The sequence below is a fragment of the Rhineura floridana genome, chromosome 21, assembly GCF_030035675.1.
Source record: "Rhineura floridana isolate rRhiFlo1 chromosome 21, rRhiFlo1.hap2, whole genome shotgun sequence".
NCBI lineage: Eukaryota > Metazoa > Chordata > Lepidosauria > Squamata > Rhineuridae > Rhineura > Rhineura floridana.
In genome coordinates, this window is record NC_084500.1 from 18,376,572 (window position 1) to 18,398,374 (window position 21,803).

At 49.5% G+C, this 21,803-nt stretch overlaps 1 protein-coding gene across 3 annotated transcripts in view; it reads right to left on the minus strand.

Annotated features, from left to right (window-relative positions):
* Positions 1-21,803, minus strand: part of GOSR1 (golgi SNAP receptor complex member 1) — a 47,653-nt gene that overhangs the window by 19,285 nt on the left and 6,565 nt on the right. For all 3 annotated transcript variants that reach the window (XM_061605029.1, XM_061605028.1, XM_061605027.1), the window contains exons 3-6: positions 21,706-21,793; positions 18,705-18,812; positions 14,698-14,789; positions 12,902-12,976 (exon numbers count right to left, since the gene is read on the minus strand). In XM_061605029.1, the coding sequence (XP_061461013.1) occupies positions 12,902-12,976; positions 14,698-14,789; positions 18,705-18,812; positions 21,706-21,793 (363 nt within the window). The remainder of the gene's footprint in view (positions 1-12,901; positions 12,977-14,697; positions 14,790-18,704; positions 18,813-21,705; positions 21,794-21,803) is intronic.

Below are 21,803 nucleotides of genomic sequence, written 5' to 3' on the forward strand. Positions count from 1 at the left end.
TACCACCAACCACATCTGTCAGAACAAATTCCGGTAATTCACTAATGGAGCAGGCAGAGCTTTCCCCCCCTTTCAGCTTTTTCACAGCCTTGCAGCGCCCAGAGCCAGAGAAATCTGCTGGAAAGGAACACCGCCAGGGACCTCTATATGGACGCACCCGCAAAAGAAGCTGGCAGTTAAGAATAATCGGAAAGGAAAGAAGGCACCTGTGTCTTCAGTAGGACAAACTAAAAAGTCACCAACAGGAGAAGTTTAGTGTGTGTATTTTAAAAAAGATTCTTATCAGACTGAACGTTAATTTTAAAAAGGAGGGGAGAAAGAAAGGGAGGTTAGTGGGGCATCACGCAAAACTCTCAGCCCACAATTAAGAATGAAATTAGGAATTGAACTCTTCTGCTCAAATAGACACAATCCTTTCATGTCTAAAACATATTTATTTTATTTATTAAATTTATATCCTGCCCTTCCTCCCAGTAGGAGCCCAGGGTGCCAAGCAAAAACACTAAAAACACTCTAAAACACCATAAAACCAGACTTTAGAATATATTAAAAGAAAACACCTTTAAAAAATATCTTTTTTTATACATACTATATATCTCACAAACCGAGAGGAATCTGTCTTATACTGAGGGAGACCACTGGTCCATCTAGCTTTATATTGTCTGCGCTGACTGGCAGCTACTCTCCAAGGTTTCAGGCAGGGGACCCTCCCAGCCCTGGAGATGCCACCGGGGATTGAACCTGGATTAATCTGTGTGCAAACCAGATGCTCTGCCACTGAGCTACAGCCCTTGCCTTATACGTGAGTATACAGTATATACGCACATATTCATGCGTACTCTCTCTCACTCACTCACCATATAATGCAATCCAGTTAGAGGTTTTTATAGATACGTGGTACAGAATTTCTGTTAAATAAAATTAAAATACAAAATGAAACTGCTACGGTATATCTAATAATATTCAAATCAGGATGTCAGTGCAGGCACAGGTAAACAGTCAACGCACACAGTACAGGAATAATCCATCACGCTCAACGGAATCAACAACCACTAAAAACAGCCATTCAAAAGCATTCACCACCTAAGTCGTGCCTGCTTTAACCACTCCTTCCAGTAGCATCAAATCCTTCCAAAACAAAAAAAACATACTCACGGCGACCCTACGAATAGGGTTTTTGTGGTAAGCGGTATTCAGAGGTGGTTTACCATTGAAATGCTCATCCTTGAGGGAGATGGGAGCGGGGTGGGGAGATCAGTTTTCAAAAGCACACTTAGAAAGGTGCTAAATAACCATTTTCCGTCACCTGGATCAGGGCCTTTGCCCCTCCCTTGATTAGCAAAACAAGAACAAATTAAGCACCTCAATGGAAGCTGCAGAATTATGCAAACAAAGCAGGCACACTGGCTCCATCTGCACAATTACAGAAGATTGCTGAACCCAACTTTTATTGGTGTTGTTTTTTTCCAATCCAGACTTGTGGGACAAAATCACACCCCCAGGCCCTTTTCACTGTGCAATTTACACATAAGTAGACCTGCAGGGTAGTCTTTCTAGGACATTGTCACAAATTGTCACCCGTTCAAAGTTCCCACGATTCAGACAGCTCCAATTACTGTTTTCCTTCTGGAAACACAAACACGCCTGCAGCATAAAATGTCCCCCAAATGCATTGGGGTGCACTGACCACCCGAGCCAATGTTAGCGGATTGGGACAGTAGAAACATCCCAGTTTTTTCATAGGGACAGGTCAACAAAAAGCAACGTTCTGCCTCTGCGGAATAAGTGTTTTCTGGCTCTGGGTGTTTGGGTATTGTCAAGCGCACCTCTTCTGACACCACAGACACAAATGTTTCCTGGGGTCAAGATATCAGCCCACCTTATATTGGAAATCTCATTGGGGTAGAAAACACACTTCAAAAACAGTGTGATTTCCCCCCCCCCATCAACGTTGGATGAGAGTTAAAGCATGGAATACACACAACTACATTCATAAGGACTAGAAAACCTGTCAGGATGCTGCACCTGACATCACATCTCACGCTTGAAAGATGAGATGGCAAGATGTAAGAAAGATGGCATGGCACGCACAACATAAGGGAAAATGATCTGAAGATTAGGGATCTTTAATTGAAAAAAGAAAAGGACCAAGAGCCATCCTAATCAGGGTTAGCAACACCGGAAGCTGCTGTCTTCAGAGTCAGGCTGTTGGTCTGTCGAGCTTAGTACTGTCTGCACTGACTGGCAACGGCTCTCCAGAGTTTCAGACGGGGACATTCCCAGTCTTACTTTTGGGGATTGGTCTGAGCTAGGGACCATTCCCCATCAGTTTATCCCAAACGCCTCCACAGGATTCTTAAAAAGGACCGATGCAGACCAAAACCTGTTGGGACATACACCTCCCTCGTTTCCAAATGTGGACAAGCCTTTCCCAGCCCCCTATTTTTACGACCAGCTGCACGCCAGTCCTGCAAACGGTATTCTGCCATTTGCTAGTTGCAGGACACTGGGAGAATATTATTATTATTATTATTATTGATTTATATCCTGCCCTTCCTCCCAGCAGGAGCCCAGGGCAGCAATATAGGAAGAGCCTGCTGGGTCAGGCCAAATGGGGCCCATCTACTCCCACACCCAGTCCTCCCAGGGGCTAGCCAGATGCCCATTGTGGGAAGCCCCAAAGCGGGACCTGAATGTTGGAGAACTCTCTCTCCCCTCCTCTGGTTCCCAGCAACTGGGATTCGGAAGCAGGCTGCCTCTGACCGTGGAGGCAGAGCGCAGCTATTGCGGCTAGTGGTAGCCGCTGATCATCCTGCATGAGTTTGTCTAATCCTCTGTGGAGCCCAACACCGCAGCATGAAAGCTGCCCGGTCTGGAATCCCTGGGAGCTTCAGAGGCATCAGCTTGAAGCCCACATCTCCACAGCTTAAGCCCAACTCCTGCTAGGCAGGTTTCTGGGACTCTTGAGTGTGTTTTCAAGGTACAGAAGAGACCAGCGGCATTTGCAACGTCAGCTCATTTGACTGGGAGACAGTCTGAGGCGCTAATGACAGGAAAAGCTTCATCATGACTATTCTCCAATTTTGCGTTATGCCACGCCCCCCTGGCAGCCATTTTGTGACTGGTGCCTCCATCATTCTTTCAAAATTTGAAGTGTGCCCTCTGGTCAAAAAAAGGTTGGAGACTCCTGCCCTAGAAAGAGCTCAGTGGGTACAGAATGCTGAGAGTTGGTGGGCAGACAGAAGGGAGTCTCCTGAAAAAAAGCATGGCTGGCTGCCACCCTGAACAGGAGCACCCCAATGTTTTAACTGGAGGCAGCAGGGACTGAACGTGGGACCTTCTACAAGTACCACTGAGCTACAAAACCTTTCCCCTTCCCGTTATTCAAGGTGTGAAGCGAATGACCTCACCATGCCACAAGCAGAACATTCATCAAGACAATTCATTATGCCAGATCCTCAAGGAACATTCACCTCATCATGTCTTTTCCAAGTAAAATAAAATAAATGTGGATCCATCTGGAGAAGAGCTAGGATGTTCTGCAGTTCCAACAAACAGCACTTGAAAAAAACAACCCAGTATATTTTAGTTCAAGTCAGCAGGCGTTAAAAACAGCAGAGCCACTTGCTTCCGGACTCTGTGTTGGGAAAGAGGGAGAGCAAGAGTGCCACTCTGGCTATCTGGGAGAGAGCAGGGACAGGAGACAACTTTATGAGCAGTCTTACTAGCCGGTTTAAAGTGCCGATGTGGGCTTTGGTCCGAGTTCTTAATAGGTGCATCACAATCTGGCAAGCGGGAGCTTGACAGCCATTTACAGCCAGACTATGGTGAAGCCTTTTTGCAGACTGCGGTGGCGAAACTAGGGAGCGGGTGGAGAGGAACACTGTCAGGATAAAGGAATTCTAGGCAAAGCACAGCGAGATGGACTCCTGCAGGCCTGCCCCTTAATTCATGCCAAGCCAAGCACAAGCGCAGGCACTTGGCCCAGCTCTGGCCCTTTGGGCTGCCATGCCGCACCAAGATGTGACTTAGGATGTTGCCCCAACTTGGGCTCGTGACTAAGCCCTCTCCAAAACTAAACAGGAGCTGTAACCAAGGTGACATGCCCCAGGTCCAAAACTACGAGTTACTAGGCAGGACTGGGGGAAAGCCTTGTCTGAAAACCTGGTAGAGCCGCTGCCAGTCAGAGTAGACAATGCTGAGCTGGGAAGACTGATGACCTGATTTGGTATAAGGCGCTGCCCTGTGTTCAGAGTTCGAATCCTGCTCTGCCAGGGTTCTAGGAACAAAGTGGATTCCCCAAAGGCTGCCACGCCTGGTTTAAAAACCAGTATGTGCCCGAGCATTTGCTGTGGGTTTACGACAAACCTAATAAAGATTTATGGCCATTAGGGAGGCTTGCTGTTGTTGCGCCTGGAACTCTACCCCAAGAATGTCTCCCAGATGCCACTTCTTCCCCTCTCCGTTGACTGAAAAACCTCACATCCTCCGACACGAAGCCACAGGCTGAACCCCATCACCAACTGAAACAAAACCCAAGTGCGTACGTAACCAGTTTTTGCCTGCATCCATTCTTTATTGCTTATTATATGTAAAAAATACTATGAAAATCTAATATAAACAAACCTTCAGAGTGCAGTGGCCAGGCATTCTTCCTTCTTATAAATCAAGCAATTGCAGACTATGCTGGCAATTGCAGGACGCAAACAAGGAACAACAGCAAGATTGCCAGCCTACACCAGCCTTCACCAAGCTGGAGCACTCTGGATGCTGTGGACTACAGATCCCACCAGCCCCAGCCAATACATTTATTGCTTTGCCCATTTTTGCCTCTGGCCCCACCCACCACTGGGATGTGGCCCCCAGAAGGCTGTCCAAGAGGGAATGCGGCCCTCAGGATGGAAAAAGGCTCCCCGAGGCCTGCCCTGCCGGGTTGCAGTCTAACCGAAGGGTCATGACTATTGAGCAACACATGGTAAAAAGAAATAGGAAGAAGTGGGTCCCCCATAAAGTGCCCCCTGGTCTCAAAAGGCTGAAAAATGCTGGATTCGTTCTAGTGTTCTGATTTTATTTTACTCTTTATTTTTAATTTGGCAAATCCCTTGCTGGTGAAAATGGACGAAAGACAGAAACACACAGAGAGACATCAAAGACTGTTTGCTATTTATACTAACGATGCCTGAGCGGGCCCACTCTCCCAGCTCCATCTGCCTTCCACAACTGTTATTTATAAGCAGCAGCAATAGTAATAATAATAATGAAGCCCAGGAGAGTTTGCCTGCCACTAGGGACCTCCGTCATGCACAAGCAGGCAGAAAACCCCAATTAAGCAATTCAAGGACCCGCCTCGCTCAGTTATATAACTGTATTCCTCTATCCAAGCAATTGTTTCCAAAGACGGGAACCCCGAGGAGGAAGACAAGGCTGGCGCCACGGGCTGGCACGTCAGGCATCTGCCAGCGGTCCCCTGACAAGAGTGGCCCCCCTTCGCCACCGCAACCTGCTTGTTCACTTGCCTCTGCCCTGGGCCCGGGTAACAGTGGGGGGCCAGGAACAGAATCGGTCAATGTCACTTCCTGCTGGCTCACACGCTTCACCCTGCTCTCTGGGGGCTACGGACGTGGAAGGTTGAACACACAAACACACGTAATAAAACTCACTGTGTAAACGCACATTCCCTTGGCTGCTAACTAAAAGAGCGAAACACCACAACAAGCCTCAGAGGACCAGCAGGCCTGAGTGGGCATTTGGGCTGCCTGTGGAGACCCTGGTCCCTGAGGAATCTCACAGTGCTTACCTCTGTTGAAGGAGAAGAACTTGCCTTCCTGGGTCAGGCCATCCGGACCAGGATCCTGATTCCAATGGGGAGCGTGCTTCTAAGAACACAGGAAGAGCCTGGCTACTGTCTCAGGCCAAAAGGGACCCGTCTAGTCCAGCCTCCTCTTCTCACAGGGGCCAACCAGATGCCCCAATGGGAAACCCACAAGTCAGACCTGAGCGCAACAGCAGCTCTCCTCTCCTGTGGTTTCCGGCAACTGGGATTCAGCGGCAGACTGCCTCCAACAACGGAGGGGCCAAACACAGCCACCGTGGCTAGCAGCCCATTTAGCTGTATCTTCCATGAATTTGCCTAATCCCCTTTAAAGCCATCCAAGCTGGTGGCCATCAGTGCCTCTTGTGAGAGCGAATCCTGTAGTTTAACTCCGTGCAGAAAGATGCCTTTCTTTCTGTCCTGCCCTAAGTTTTTAGTTTTGTAAACCGCTCAGAGGGTCTTATTTACAATCAAGCGGTATATACAATTTAATAAATGAATAAAACCACCCAGCATTCAGTTTCACTGGATGGCATCACCGAGGCCTGGTACCACGAGAGAGAGAGAAATTCTCCGTCTGCTAGCATTATTTTCTATACCTCTTCTCATGTCGCCTCTGACTCGCCTTTTCTCTGAACTAAAAAGCCCCAATTGTCGCTGCCTTTCCTGCTCGGGGAGTCGCTCCAGCCCTTTGATCATGGCAGGCTGCCCTTTTCGGAACCTTTTCCAGCTCTGCAATGTCCATTTGGAGGTGAGGCGACTGCAAGACCATACGGTGTTCAGGGAAGCCCACAGGGAGGGCATGAAGGCAACAGCCTCTGCCCTGCTTATATCACACACACACAGAACTGGTCTTCTGGGGTACACTGGTTTCATTTGAGGGGCCTTACGTTCCCGCTCTATTTGATATTGCCCACCCCACAACATTCGACACAAACGAGCTCTTTCACTGAGGAGATTACTGTTTCCTTTTCCTCCTCCTCGCCCGCACCCCCCATAAAAAAACACCCAGTGTGCAAGTCATTAAGCTTCAGAAGCTCTCAGGGCTAGACTCTTCAAACACACGCACAGAGAGAGAGAAGTGAGTGCTGAGCTGACAAACTCATTTCCTCTTAGCCCAGCACTTTGCAGAACGAGCAGGTGAAGCGCGTCCATTTATCACCGAGTCCTATGCCTCCGTTTGATGGAAAGCCTCACTGCTAGAGGGAAGGGGGGAGAAGAGAGAGAGGGAGGAGAAGAGAACCGCACAAACGGATGAATTATTTACTCCGCTTGCCTAAAAGGGTATTAGCAGAGCAAGCGGGGCGCAGAGAAAGAGAGAGATGCTCTGCTGAGCTGGAATGGGTTTAAGGGAGGCGGCGTCAGGACACGCAACAGACGTAACTTATCCTGCATACACAGGAGGAGCAGTTTCACGCCGGCATCCTCAGCCGTAACGTCAGAAAGGCTACCGACAAACTAACGTTAAGCTTTGGAAGCTTCTGGCACCCCAGAACGTGGCCGCTAGAATTTGGGCAGGGATAAAAGTACACAGAGCATGCCTTTCTGGAGTTACACCATCTAACCTGGCGACCAGTTCCGAGGCCAGCTAGGTTTAATATTCAAGGATCTAAACTGGCCTTCCCCACCCAGGCACCCTCCTGATGTTTTGGACTACAACTCGCATCAGCCACGCTGGGGCTGATGGGAGTTGTAGTCCAAAACATCAGGAGGGACTAGGTCTGGGACTAGGATATCTTAAGAACTGTTTCCACCCAAATCTGCCTACCTAGGAAAACAGGAAGCTGCCTTATACTGAGTCAGACCACTGGTCTCTCTAGCGCAGTACTGTCAACACTGACTGGCAGCTCTCCAGGGATTCAGGCAGGATTCTTTTGCTAGCCCTGCCTGGAGATGCCACTGGGGATTCAACCTGTGACCTTCTATATGCAAAGCACGTTGCTCTGCCACTGAGGTACGGCCCTCCTCCAGGCTGCACTTAGACTGACGTCAGAGGTCTGCCTTTATACCTCCCTGCCCAATGGAGACACGGAAGACAGGTACGCATTTCTTTTGTTCTTGTTCTGTGCTTTCAAGTTGATTTTGACTTAAGGCGACCCTATGAATCAGCAACCTCCAGTAGCATCTGTTGTAAGCCACCCAGTCCACATCTTGGAAGTTCAGGTCTGCGGCTTCCTTTGTGGAATCAACCCAACTCTTGCTTGGCCTTCCTCTTCTTCTACTCCCGCACCATCGTTAAAGCTGCCGCACTGAAGCTCCCTCTGCTCCAGGCTAGAGAGGAAGCTTCTGCCCGCTCTGCGTGCTGCAGCCCTGCCTTCCAAAGGTAACTGCATTAGGGAGAGCAAAGGCTTCCCAGCCAGAAAGTGCAGCAGAACCTTCCACCCCGCAGCAGCCCGGCCGGAACCACATCAATACCGACAAGCTACTTGCTCAGGACGCCGTGAACGTCCGCAGGGATTGCCAGAGCCATCTTCGTGAGAAAAGAGGAGAGGGAGCTGGACGTGTGCGAGCGTGCAGCGGGACAGCAATGCCTGGATCCCCAGTTCCAGGGAAGCTGCAGCTCTTTGGGGTTTCAGTCCTTCCCAGCCCCACCTAGAGATGCCACTGGGGACTGAACCCGGGACCTTCTGCAAGCAAAACAGAGGCTCTATACCCCAGAGCTGCAGCCCTTCCCCTGAAAAAGAAGAGCCTTACACCAAGTCAAACCAACTGTCCACACTGACCGGCAGCAGCTCTCCAGGGTTTCAGACAGTCCCGGCCTTACCAGGGACCTTTTGCACGCAAAGCAGATGCTCTAACACTGAGCGACGCCCCCTCCCAGAGAATGAGAAGTAGCAACATACTGTACAAGCTGTTTTATACCAATTCAGGTCCATCTAGCTGAGCATTACCTACACTGACTGGCAGCAGCTCTCCAGGGTCCGAGGCCTACCTGGAGATGTCAAGGAACAAGCCAGGGACCTCTTGCATGCCATACAGGTGCTCAGTCTCTGAGGTAACCCCCCCCAAATGCTAATCTACTCTTTGGGGTCTCCCACAGGGGTCTTGTCCCCCGTCTGCTTCTCGACCCTTTTAACTTGAGATGGCAGGGATTAAATTGGGGCTTTCTGCATGCACAGCAAGTGCTCTTAACGCTGAGCTGCCCGGCAGGCTGCCGGGAGATTATTTATCACATTTATTTGTTTGTTAATGTATCTACACTACAGTCAGGTGACATTGAGAGGGCACCACGTTGACTACCCTCGCTCGATACCAACTGGAAGCGGCTCCCAAAGGTTTCAGACTGGAGTCTCTGCCCAGCCTGACCGGAGACTGAAATTGCCTCCTTCTGCCAGAGAAAGAATAAGGGTGGTCTTTCAGTGCGTTATGGCTCTTTTCTAAAAGATGGTCAAGGTTGCTGGGTCAGGCCGAAGGGGCCCATCTAGTCCAGCATCCTGTTCTCACGCTAGCCAAGCAGGTGCCCATTATGAGAAGCCCAGGATCAGCCCTGAGCGCAACAGCCACTCTCTCCCCTTGCAATTCCCAGCTATGCAGAGGCATACTGGTCTCCGGCAGGGGAGGGAGAACATTGTTGGAAGTGGGGCAAGAACAACTCCTGTTTTGTTCTTTTGTGTATGTTCCAGAAGGAAGATAGAGTTAGGGTCCTCCAGATGGATCGGCTTGTTTACCTTTACCTGTGATCCTCTGACTGACTTCCTTCTACGCCTTTAGGGAAGCTTACCTGCCCCTCCTCCTTCTGCCCTTTCCACTTCCTTCTTCTCCGACTGTCCGAGAGAGAGGAGACACCTTTGTCTCTGCTCTCTCTCTCCTAGCCATGAGATCAACTCCCACGCCTGGACGTTGCACCTCCAACTTAGCTAGAACTAGGTACGCCTTTCTATCTACTATGTATTTCTATAAATAAAGTAGCTTTTCTTATTTTACTAAGTCTCAAGTCTCAGTGATCCTGATGCAGGGTAAAAGCCTGCTTTCTTGGGTAAACACACGCACACGTTGGCACACTCGCATTTCAACATCCGCTGTTACTCTCTGCTGCTGTACTGTGCTTTAAACTAAATTTAGCACACACACTCACAGCAACAAACATCACCATTGTGTCTAGTAGCCATTGATAGCCTCATCCTTTGAGGTTTTCCAGAGCAAATTTGTTTTTAAAAAAATGGACCAGAAAGAATAGATTGAGATCACTGAAGAGAATGCTAGTAGGGGAGAAAACTGGCTCTCATATCTGGCCAGAAACCGATTAACGGGAGGAAGGGAGGAAATGTGGTTGGTCTTCTATCATCCTGAAAGGGAAGGAGGGCTTGTCTCCACGAGATGGATTAAGCAAGTGTCAAATCAGCCCCGGGAGTCGACTCAATTAGCTTTCCGTCAAAAACCATGTTAGAAAAGATGTGATGAAGAGACACCTTTTTTAGTCATCAGATTTATGGAGTATCAATTATATATATCTATGTAAATGTGATTAACCAAACAGAGGTTTTTATTATATTAACAAAACGTTTCAGCTTCCGCCTTCATCAGCTGCTAACATACAAAAATATATAACTAAAGTCTTGTGCTGCTTTATTAAGAATACTCAAGATAAATGGACACTTGGTATCTTGCCTGACAGATGCTCCTCTCTGAGTGAGCTGTACTTGCAAATTATGCACGAGGGGCCACAATCCACCAGGAAACAATTCGGGGCAAAAATCATCATCGTGAAAATGGAAGGGAGAGTCACTCCTTATTTGTCTCAGTGGGGTTTGTACAGCAGTTGCTGAACACACACAAGCCAAAATTATTTTACATCCCTAAAAATCCACAGAATGTGATGTTGGGCGCAGGAATCAGCTCACTGAGAAGTTCTGCTTTCTTTCTTTCTACCCCCCCCCTGAAGTTTCTAGTCCTTATGGATGCAGAGACGTGAGTGAAAGTGTGTGACCCATTTCTGCTGAAATCTCCACAGTCAGAAAGGAAGCTGCGTAGGGGTTCTATGACAGGGGCGGGCGGGGAGCTATGGTGCCCTGCTTGAACAGCTTGCCTCCCTAGGGAACACAGCATGGACAAAATTAGGACATCTGCATCGTTTACGCAGGCCGCAGAATCCAGTTTTTCTTAGGGCAGAACTGGTTTTAGCTCTGGCAAGGTATCTGTAAGAAGGACAAGGCTGCTCTGCCTTTATGTACAGCCCAGGGGTGGGGAACCTTTCTCGCTCTGCGGGCCGGATCTTCATTGGCCCCTGCGAGCCAACTCTGACAGGTGGGCAGGGGCATCCCACAATTGACAGGTAGGTTTCCCCGCCCCCTGTCAAAATCCAGACATCAGCGGTTGAAAGGAGGAGCGCAGGAAGGCTCGCAAAGGCTGCCATGGGCTTTTCCTCTCAACCTGCGACATCAGAGAAGCATACACGCAGGATAATGCTATCAATGGCTACTAGCCACAACGGCTTTGCTCTGCCTCCACGGTTGGACGCAGAATGCTCCTGAAGACCAGTTGCTGGAAACCATGAGGCAGGGGGAGAGTACTCATGCGCTCAGGGCTTCCCATTGGGGGCATCTGGCTGGCCACCGTGAGAAGAGGATGCTGGACCAGACAGGCCCCTTTGGCCTGCCCCAGCAGGCTCTTCTCACGTTCTTACGGAGGTTGAAAGGGGGAGCCTCGTAAGGGGCTTGTGCTCCTCCCCCAATGTTGGAGGTGCAAAGTAGAAGGGGGGGCTTGCAAAGCCTCCCCACACGGCTCCTTTCCACCTCCTACGTCTGCCTGTCACAGGCCCTGGGTCCTCCTCCTTTGGGGCTCCCTTCCTCCCGCCCTGCCAGCCACCACTGGGTGCAGGTCCCCCACCCCTGCTCTACCCACTAGGCCAAACTGACCCTCTCGCTCCCCTGACATGCCAGGGCTCACAGCAGGAAGCCACTCAAACATTCACGGCACTCCTGGGTTTCAACAACGTTTGCCCATTGTGAAGCCACCACAACAGAAGCCGAGGAAGTGGAAACCAATGCAGGCCGCTCCCCACTTGCAAACTTCTAAATGCCACTGAGGATCCCAGAGGGAACTGTGGGATGCACAGGCGAGGTTTATCAGAGATTCCTCAGTCTGTCCCAGCCAACCAGGAAAAAAAAAGAGAGAAAAGGTGCAATTTCCTGTAAGAGGTTTTCATGCATTGTTGATTACAAAAGAGAACAAAATTGCCTTCATGGACAGATACAGGAAAGTGACTGTTCTCAGGGGAAAGGGTGCCCCCTGCAGCCCACACGCTGCTATGGTTTTTCCTGAAAACACCCTGCGGCTGCATATTTTTCTGCAGAAATGTTAAGAACGCAGTTTCACAAAATTAACCGGTGACGTGATGAATGGACACCATGCCAAGTCGAATGGATGGAAAACTGCCGCCGCAGGTATAAAAGCAAAGTTTTAATTGAAAAAGAAAGTGATTATTCCCTGGGAAGCACATATATTTACATGCACAGCTCTTCAGGCACGCTCAAATTAATATGCTGCCTTCAGCTTTTTTTCTTAAATGCTAAATAACACAAGAGAAGCATGTAGGCTATGGGGCTGTACATCTCTTAGCACCTCAGTAAAAACAGCGTTCAAGTAAAAGTGCCTTCGCCAACCAGGTGCCCGCCAGATGTTCTCAACTACCAACCACAGCCACGTTTTAGACTACAGCTCCCATCAGCCCCAGCCAGAATGGCCACGTTGCCCTTAGCCGGTCTCATGCCTGCCTGCCTTCTCACTTGCACCCAAGTCCCAGGGATGGCCCTGCCCGTCCTGCTGCCTCCTTCAGAGCCTCAGTGTTGCCCTTTGCAGAACGCAGCAGGGAGTAGGCTCTTACTCCAACTGCCTCTGGCTCTTGTCTGCCTCTGGCCTCCCTGCCTTCCGCCCCACTAGGACCAACGGGTGCCAACTCCCCATTGCTTTAAGGTGCTGTGAGGCTCTGATCACTCTGGCTGCGAGCATCTAAGACGGCGAACCCCTTCTGGAAACTTCCTCTTAAAGTAGGAAGTGGCGAGTTGTGCCTAGAGGCCACTGGCTGTGAACACGCCGTGGGCTGCCATTGGTCCCCTTTGAGGAAGGATCCAACGCTAGGTACAGACTTACTTTCGAAGGTGCTCGTGTTCCTTTAGGAAGAGCTCCGTCCTTCTGTTGTTCACGCCACAGCCACTTTTGTAGGACCTGAAAGAAAAGCGAAAAAAACAACAACCCTGAGGTCATGCTAGCCCACCTCACAGGGAGCACTTACAAATCAAGTGTCCCAAAGCAAACATTGTAAGAAAGTTAAAGGCAGTTGGTGATCTGCAAGAGCTATTCAACTTCACACAGGAGCATGGAACAGGCTATGGGCCATTTGAAGATTGCCTGCAGCTCTCCCAAGAGGCCAGATCACAGGAAGGTCCAGTCCTGCCAGCCTTCTTCAGCCCTTACAAGGATCCCACGCCCTGGCTTAGACAACACCTTCCCTGACTCAGCCAGCAGTGCCCACGGGGAGCTGGCCAGGGCCCGGCCTGGCCGAGGCCCACCCTCATATGCATTCTCGCTTCTCCCAGCAGGCCCTGAGCCCCAGCGGAGCAGATCCCTCGCCACGCCACAAAGTTGAATCGACAGGCGGGGCCAGCCTCTTGCTGCTCCTTCCAGCCCCCTTGCGGGATTTAAGGGACTGGCTGCTGATCGGGCAACCCAACGCGACTCTGCTGTTCCAGAGCATGAAGCGCTGCTCTGCAGCCGCTGGGACAGCAAAACCAGCTCCAGGCTCAATGCAGTTCACAACAACGGCCTCCGAGAAAGTAAATCTTCCCTGGAACGAGGCAGGCGGGGAATCCCACCCAGCCACCTCCAGCTCCTCATGTTCAGCAAGGACTGGCTTCCCTCCGCTGGCAAATTCTGCAGAGCTTCGGAGAAGCGGAAGAGAAACCCCGAGGGTGATTTTTCTTGTTAATGTGACAAGCGATTCCATGCTCTGTCAGTCTAGGTGTTTATTGGACCCACCAACGTTCACTGCGTTTATTTTTTCCTGCACAGTCTCTCACGAACAGCAGACGTCTGCCTTGCCTTAGTTAACGCCGTCCCACCAGGCTTTTTCGGCCTTGCCCCTCCCCCTGTTGTTGGACTAGGACTTCCCTCACCCGTGCTGCTGCCCCCCCCAGAAGGTCCAATGCCATCTGGGGGGCCCAGGGTTGAAGGGCTCTGCATTACACCCTCACTCCAGAGTTCTTTGGTGGTGACAGCAAGCTGTCCAGCATGGGCGCCACAAGCTCTGCGTGCAGGCAGTTCAGTTCCTGAGGGCACTTCCAGGTAGGGCTGGGATAGATTCCCGGTCTGAAACCCTAGAATGCCGCTGCCAGTCAGTGTAGGCAATACTGAGCTAGACAGACCAACGGTCTGACCCGGTGTGAGGCAACTTCTTATGCTACACCATCAGCTGAGAGTAACTCCTTGTGCTGAAGACCCCCCCATCAGCCAAACCAGCGCTGGGTTTTGGGGAGGGGTGGGGAACTTCAGGCCTGGGGCCAAATGCAGTCCTCAAGACCTTTCTGTCTTGTTCTCAGCACTCTCCCCAGGCCATGCCCCTCACCAGCCCTGCTTCACCCTCTCCTTGGGTGCTGGAATATGCCATCTGCCTCTGATAATGCCACTGGATGATGGACAGGCGCGTGAGCATGCACAGAAACTACCCGACTGCGCAGAGGTAAAATTCACATTAATTGCTCCGCCCACTTTCACATCTGATCCTGCCTACCACTGGCATGCGGCCCTCGGAAGGTTGCATAGAAGGGAATGCGGCCCTGGGGCTGAAGAAGGTTCCCCATCCCTGGCTCGCAAAGAGCACCTTTCCCCCTCGGTGGGCTCAGTTTAAGGCCACGCTCCATCGGAACAGCACACAGCATTAACTTACTTACTCAATATCTTTCCGGACTGAGCCCATGAGATTCTCTCTCTCTCGCACAGCCAGGAAGTTGGTTTTGGTTTTATGGAATTCATGTGTGTAATCCTGTAATAAAAACAAAAAGATTCCAAGGGCGTCAGATCGTTGCAAGATGCCAGTGGAGAGCTGCCGAGCTGGGGAGTTAGGCCCAGCTAAGGATGACGCTCAAAATATTACGGACCATTCAAAAGGAGGGCCAAGAACTCCTGCAACGGCCTTTCCCAACCTGGACTGCAGCTCCCAACAGCACCTGCATGACTCTGGCTTGTCTACCCTATATCCTGGCAGCTGTGAATAACACAAGGCAAGCCCATTCATCGACGGGATCAGGGTCACAATTATGGGAGCCTCATTCACATATCAGACAAAACCCCTAGTTAATAGTTTACTGTGAATGCATCAATCTTGCCCCCTTTGCTCCTCCCTGCTAGCTCATGGAAGAAACAAACCTGCCCTAGATGGGAGTGCGTTCCTCTTGAAAGATCAGGTCTGTAGTCCTGCGGTTAGCCTCCATATTGCTGCTGGAAGCCCAAGTATCTTTGGTGGCGCAGAGCGTCTATATCCAGCTAATGCTGGTTCATCAGTTGCTACCCTTCCCCGACAGGGACAGCTTGCCTGCTGTGCTTCATGCTCCAGTAACTTCCCATCTGGACTACTGCAACTGCGCTCTACACAGGGCTGCCCTTGAAGATGGTTCAGAAGCTGCAGCAAGTGCAAAACTGCACCTACTACGACTCTCGCTTGGGGACCATATAACACTAGCCCTGAGGCGTTTAAACTGGCTGCCAATTGGCTACCCGATTCAAGGTTTTGGTTTAGACACATAAACCCTGCTGCGGATTAAGAGCCAGTTACCCAAGAGCAGTGGTGTACCAAGGGTGAAGGGGGGGCGCCCCGGGTGCAGGCAATAAGGGGGTTATCTTTGAAGCTATTTAAAAAAAACAAAACACGTTCAAGCTGCTCTCAGGAGGTTTAACAGTAAAAAGGGGCAGCATTTGACTCGCATTGTGTGCCCCCATTTTCAGAAAAGAGAGGTGGAGACACACTGGAACCGGCAGAACAGGGAGTGTGTTTCTGGATGTTCCCGAAATGGCTGTTTTATTATTATTATTATTATTTATTACATTTGTATACCGCCCCACAGCTGAAGCTCTCTGAAGTTTTAGAACTGCAACTCCCTTGCAAAAGCAAAACATCTTCTACAGCCAGATCCCAACCAAGGCCAGTGGAAGTGAATCCTACTGATTTCCAAGTCAACATGTTAAGGATTACATCCTAGCAATCCAATCCCAAGCAGGTTTACTCAAAAAGTAAGTTCTGTCAGTAGTGCCTGGAGTCTTAACAGGATTCTTATTGTTTGTATTGGTTTAGCCTCTCCCTCCATTAAGCCACTTTCTCTTTCACTTTTTTATTTCAGCCTCTCCCGCCATTAAGCCACTCTCTCCTCCTCTTTTTACCTCAGCCTCTCCCCCCATTAAGCCACTCTCTCCTCCTCTTTTTACCTCAGCCTCTCCCCCATTAAGCCACTCTCTCCTCTTTTTACCTCAGCCTCTCCCCCATTAAGCCACTCTCTCCTCCTCTTTTTACCTCAGCCTCTCCCCCCATTAAGCCACTCTCTCCTCCACTTTTTTACCTCAGCCTCTCCCCCCATTAAGCCACTCTCTCCTCCACTTTTTTACCTCAGCCTCTCCCCCCATTAAGCCACTCTCTCCTCCTCTTTTTACCTCAGCCTCTCCCCCCATTAAGCCACTCTCTCCTCCTCTTTTTACCTCAGCCTCTCCCCCATTAAGCCACTCTCTCCTCCTCTTTTTACCTCAGCCTCTCCCGCCATTAAGCCACTCTCTCCTCCTCTTTTTACCTCAGCCTCTCCCCCCATTAAGCCACTCTCTCCTCCTCTTTTTACCTCAGCCTCTCCCCCATTAAGCCACTCTCTCCTCCTCTTTTTACCTCAGCCTCTCCCCCATTAAGCCACTCTCTCCTCTTTTTACCTCAGCCTCTCCCCCATTAAGCCACTCTCTCCTCCTCTTTTTACCTCAGCCTCTCCCCCCATTAAGCCACTCTCTCCTCCACTTTTTTACCTCAGCCTCTCCCCCCATTAAGCCACTCTCTCCTCCACTTTTTTACCTCAGCCTCTCCCCCCATTAAGCCACTCTCTCCTCCTCTTTTTACCTCAGCCTCTCCCCCCATTAAGCCACTCTCTCCTCCTCTTTTTACCTCAGCCTCTCCCCCATTAAGCCACTCTCTCCTCCTCTTTTTACCTCAGCCTCTCCCCCCATTAAGCCACTCCTCCTCTTTTTACCTCAGCCTCTCCCCCATTAAGCCACTCTCTCCTCCTCTTTTTACCTCAGCCTCTCCCCCCATTAAGCCACTCTCTCCTCCACTTTTTTACCTCAGCCTCTCCCCCCATTAAGCCACTCTCTCCTCCACTTTTTTACCTCAGCCTCTCCCCCCATTAAGCCACTCTCTCCTCCTCTTTTTACCTCAGCCTCTCCCCCCATTAAGCCACTCTCTCCTCCACTTTTTTACCTCAGCCTCTCCCCCCATTAAGCCACTCTCTCCTCCACTTTTTTACCTCAGCCTCTCCCCCCATTAAGCCACTCTCTCCTCCTCTTTTTACCTCAGCCTCTCCCCCCATTAAGCCACTCTCTCCTCCTCTTTTTACCTCAGCCTCTCCCCCCATTAAGCCACTCTCTCCTCCTTTTACCTCAGCCTCTCCCCCCATTAAGCCACTCTCTCCTCCACTTTTTTACCTCAGCCTCCACCCATTTATACACCCTTGCTCACCTCCAACTCCACTTTTTATCTCAGCCTTGCCTCATCTCCCATTTTATTTATTTATTACATTTATATACCGCCCCATAGCCGAAGCTCTTTTCTCCCTCAGCCTCTTTTCTCTCCACACCTATTTGCCCAATTCCATTTTACCTCTATGTCCCCCCCTTAATAAAAAAAACCCCTCAAGCCCCAGTGACTTGGCGGGCTGCGCCGTTGGCGTAAGGTGGCTCTGCCTGGTTCCCTCTCAGCCTGAGAGGGCACAGTGCAGGGCCTGTGGGGAGAGTGGCCAAGCTCCCTCGGCAGCCCCTTTCCCGCTGCTTCCCTCACTCGCGCCAAGAAAGACGGTTGAGCGGCGGATCCTACTCATCCACCGAGGCTCTTTCTCTCTGCCATCCACCTTCTTAGTTGAGGTGGCGGTGGTGGTAGATCCGACTGTTGTGACTGTGAGGGGATTATACAGCGCGCAGGGTGTTTTCGCTTTTTTGGCTTTCCCCCTTTCCCCCCCTTTGACACAGCAACTGCCACGCGAGAAGACCTGGAGGCAAAAGATATCTATAGGAAGCAGTTGGGCCCACCTCACTAAGGCCCCACACAAGGTCGTATAGAAGAGGGGGGTGTTAAAAAATGATCCACTCCGGGTGTCAAATACGCTAGGTACGCCACTGCCCAAGAGACTGCTTCACCCTGTACAAAGAGTGGGGAAATGGTGGCTCCAAGTGTTGCTGCACAACAACTGTCTTCATCCCTGACCACTGGGCACTCTTGTGCATGCAAGGCTGAATCCAACATTCTCTGCCCACTAGCACAAGGGCTCTATCGGGCAACAAAGTTATCGGAACAAGTATACCATTAAGTGACTTCAACTTAGCGCTACCTTGGCTACAACCCATAGGCTTTCTAAAACAAATGACTTTTTAATATCCGATTGCTGTGTGTTCACTTACTCTGTAGGATGTAAATTATAAAAATAAGCCAAATCTGTAGCCATCGTTTGTTCTCAACTTAAAGGCCATGGGTTATTTTTGGAGTGAAACAGACCACGGTTCTTAGGTTCAGGTGTAATTCTAACACAGAAATGGTAGCTGGTTTCTTCCTGCATGGGAGGTGTGAAGCGGGCCAGGTCAACTATTAACCTCTGTTTACTCTGACGCAATCAGGCCTCCTGGGCTGAAAGAACCACCAGAGCGTCACCCCAGCTCTCCTTACCTGCAAGATGTCTCTGTGCCGCTGCAAGGTGTGCATCAGAGCTGCGTTGAGGGATGGCACTCCTGCGCTGTTGGCATACTCGGCCATTTTGTCATTTATCCCTGTCAGCTGTGGCAGAGGAAACACAATTAATTGGAATTAACTCCACAGGAAAGGTAAACTGTGCATTTGGAAAGGAAAATAAAAATCACCTCTTTTTGGAGCACACAGCAGCTGTTTTAAACACAGAGCAAAGCTAGCAGAAATCCTGGCGGTAGGCATGGAAGGCATTCTAAAATACTCTTAAGAGGTACAGACTTCCGAAGCAAATGTTTAATCGCTCGCTCTTTGGTTCCATGACATTGATCACTGTTTTGGCTCAGTGTTGTTCTGGCGTTTAAGATCATCAGAAGAGCATCAAGCCAAAGGCTCACCGTAGCCCAGCATCCTCTTCTCACTGTGCCAAGCAGATGCCCCCAAAGGGAAGCCCACAAGCAGGAGCTGAGCGCAAAACAGTCCCGGCAACTGGATTTCAGAGGCACACAAGCTCTGACAGCAGAGGGAGCACATGGCCACTCTGGCTAGTGGCCACTGATTGGTAGCTCTCTCCTCCCTGAAGAAATTTAATAAGGTGTGAAAAGGTAGAGAAATTAGTAATTTCCAGCAGGCAGCCTTAAGAACACCAGAAGAGCGTGGTTGCTCGATCAGACACATATGTTAAAGCACTTTAAAAATGACCATGTGTGAAATTACACAAAGCCATCAGTGTTTAGAATAAAAATGCTTTTGCTACCCAGCATTAAGCTAAAAGTCCTGTGTGGGTGAAATGGGCCAATGTTTTTCAGGCCTCCCCCTTGGGTTGAGCTTGTAAAGAGCAACCATGGGAACAGGGAGGCCATTGCAAGACTCTCTGGGTAGTTTAAATCAGGGGCTTACTGGCAAATTGCTGGATGGATTTGCAGTAGTAGGAGATTCCTTTGTTTGTTATGTAGTTGTCAGACCATCCCAAAACACAAAGTTTAACAACAGTAGTTAACTCAGATCTGAACAGACCGCAACACAAATAGTAAAAGGCCAAATTTCCCTGGCAGTTCACAGCATACCCCTTTTAAAAAAAAGAAAATAACAAAAATGGTTCCTCTTTTAATGAATGTTAAATGGAAATATTAAAAATGGGATGAAATAAAATGAGTTCATGCAAATTGGAACAAAATTACACAAAACCTAAATGAATAAAAACCATATAACAAAGCTAAGTTTCTGAATCTCCCCAAAAGGATGCAGCATTCTCTTAAGACTTTTCTCCTCTCATCAGTTACTGCAGACACAAAAAATGTACAGTCTTCACAGTTGCATATTTGTGTTGTACACCCAGGGAGTAAATTGGTCTGAGCTCTCCCTGTCTCGCCCTAAGATTTCCCCCACGGTTTGTTCTCTCAATGCGTTTCATGATATGCGCCATAATATATATGTTCTGCAGCAGAGCAGCAAGCGTTTCTGACTCCTAATTGTTTAGCAACAGCAACGGCAACAACAAAGGCAGCCTTTACCTTTCTCCCTGCTAGAATCTCTGGTGATCTGTAGCCACCCAGAGGCAGATTTGTACTTCTATATGTAGGTCATTCCTATGAGATGGCTCTTAGGATGCAGGAGTTGGGCCATCAGACTGCATTTGACACCCACCCCCATTTTGCACCTGGTTCTGGATGGCGGACCTTGAAGTTCTAATACAAAAGAAAACCTAAAGTATATTGATTGATTGGATTTACGTACATGCTGCCTTCCCACAGCAAGCTTACAACATTCAAAGCTTACAGCTTTGAAGAAAGCTAACAGACAACAGAACTCCAAGGAGTCTCAGCAACCCGGCTTAGATATACTTCAGAGGGGAGAGATCCTCTCACCAGGCTAGATAGCTCACAGCTGTCTCCCTCTTCTGGGCAGGGCGATGATGTTAAGTCCTCTTTCCCAGCCTCCTGGGAGCGCCAACTGCTAAAGCAGGTTTTATTGTATATCCAACAAGCCTGATGCCAGCCCATGCCTGGTTTAAAAGGCCTAGGGAGAGTGCCAAGGGCTGGGTAGGGAGGACTAGTCTAGAGGGCCAGATATGGCCCCTGGGCCCAAGGTTCCTCACCCCTGCGCTAAAGTTACACTACGTCAGGCGTGGGGAGCCTGTGGTCCCCCCAGATGTTGCTGGACTCCAGCAGCCAGCTTGGCCCATAGGAGTTGGAGTTCAGCAACATCGGGAGGGCCAACGGTTCCCCACGCCTGCACTACCCTGACACATAACTCCAAACCAAGAGTAGGAGGAGAGGCCAGGGCAGCGCATCACCCCAACGCCCTTTGCGGGCTTGTTTCTGTAGTGCCGCATCATGCTTCTGCAGCCTGGGTCTCGCAGAAATGGAAAGAACACAAAACTCAATGACAGCAGAAAAAAGTAAGGTAAGGTAGTAGTTAACAAGGACTACATCACAGCAGCGGAGGACAACTTCAAAAACCTGGAAAGAAACCCAACAGAGAAGGGCACCCATTCAGAGCAGAGAATGACTTCTTGGGCCATTTCAGAAAATTAAACCAAAGAGAGACGGTGATTTCCAAATTATTATTATTATTACTATTATTGTTATCCAAAGGTCTCTAAGCGACTTGCAACACATTTAAAAACATAAATACATTATGCCATTAAGAAATTCATACAAAGCATTAACAAAAATGTACAATACACCTACAATTCATTACATATATAAAATATTATATATGGTTGTAACCAACTAAATTCTACTCAAAGTAGACTCATTAAAATTAGTAAGCCCAAGTTAGTCATGTCCAGCAGCTTCAATGGGTATACTCTGAGTAGAACTAGCATTAGACACAACTCTCTCTCCATATACACACACACACGTGAACTCATAATAGCACTGTTGTCAAGCGCCCTCTTTTTAAACCACTGCAGATGCTCACATTAAAACTCTTGAAGGTCCCAACATAGGCTGGGAACATAATCAACTGAAATTCCACTCACTTTCCCCAAGAGCTGCTCAATTTCCACAGCCATCGTTTCGAACATCCGGTCTTGGCTCGATCCGTTCAGGAGAGGGGTTGTGTCAGAGCTGAGTGACG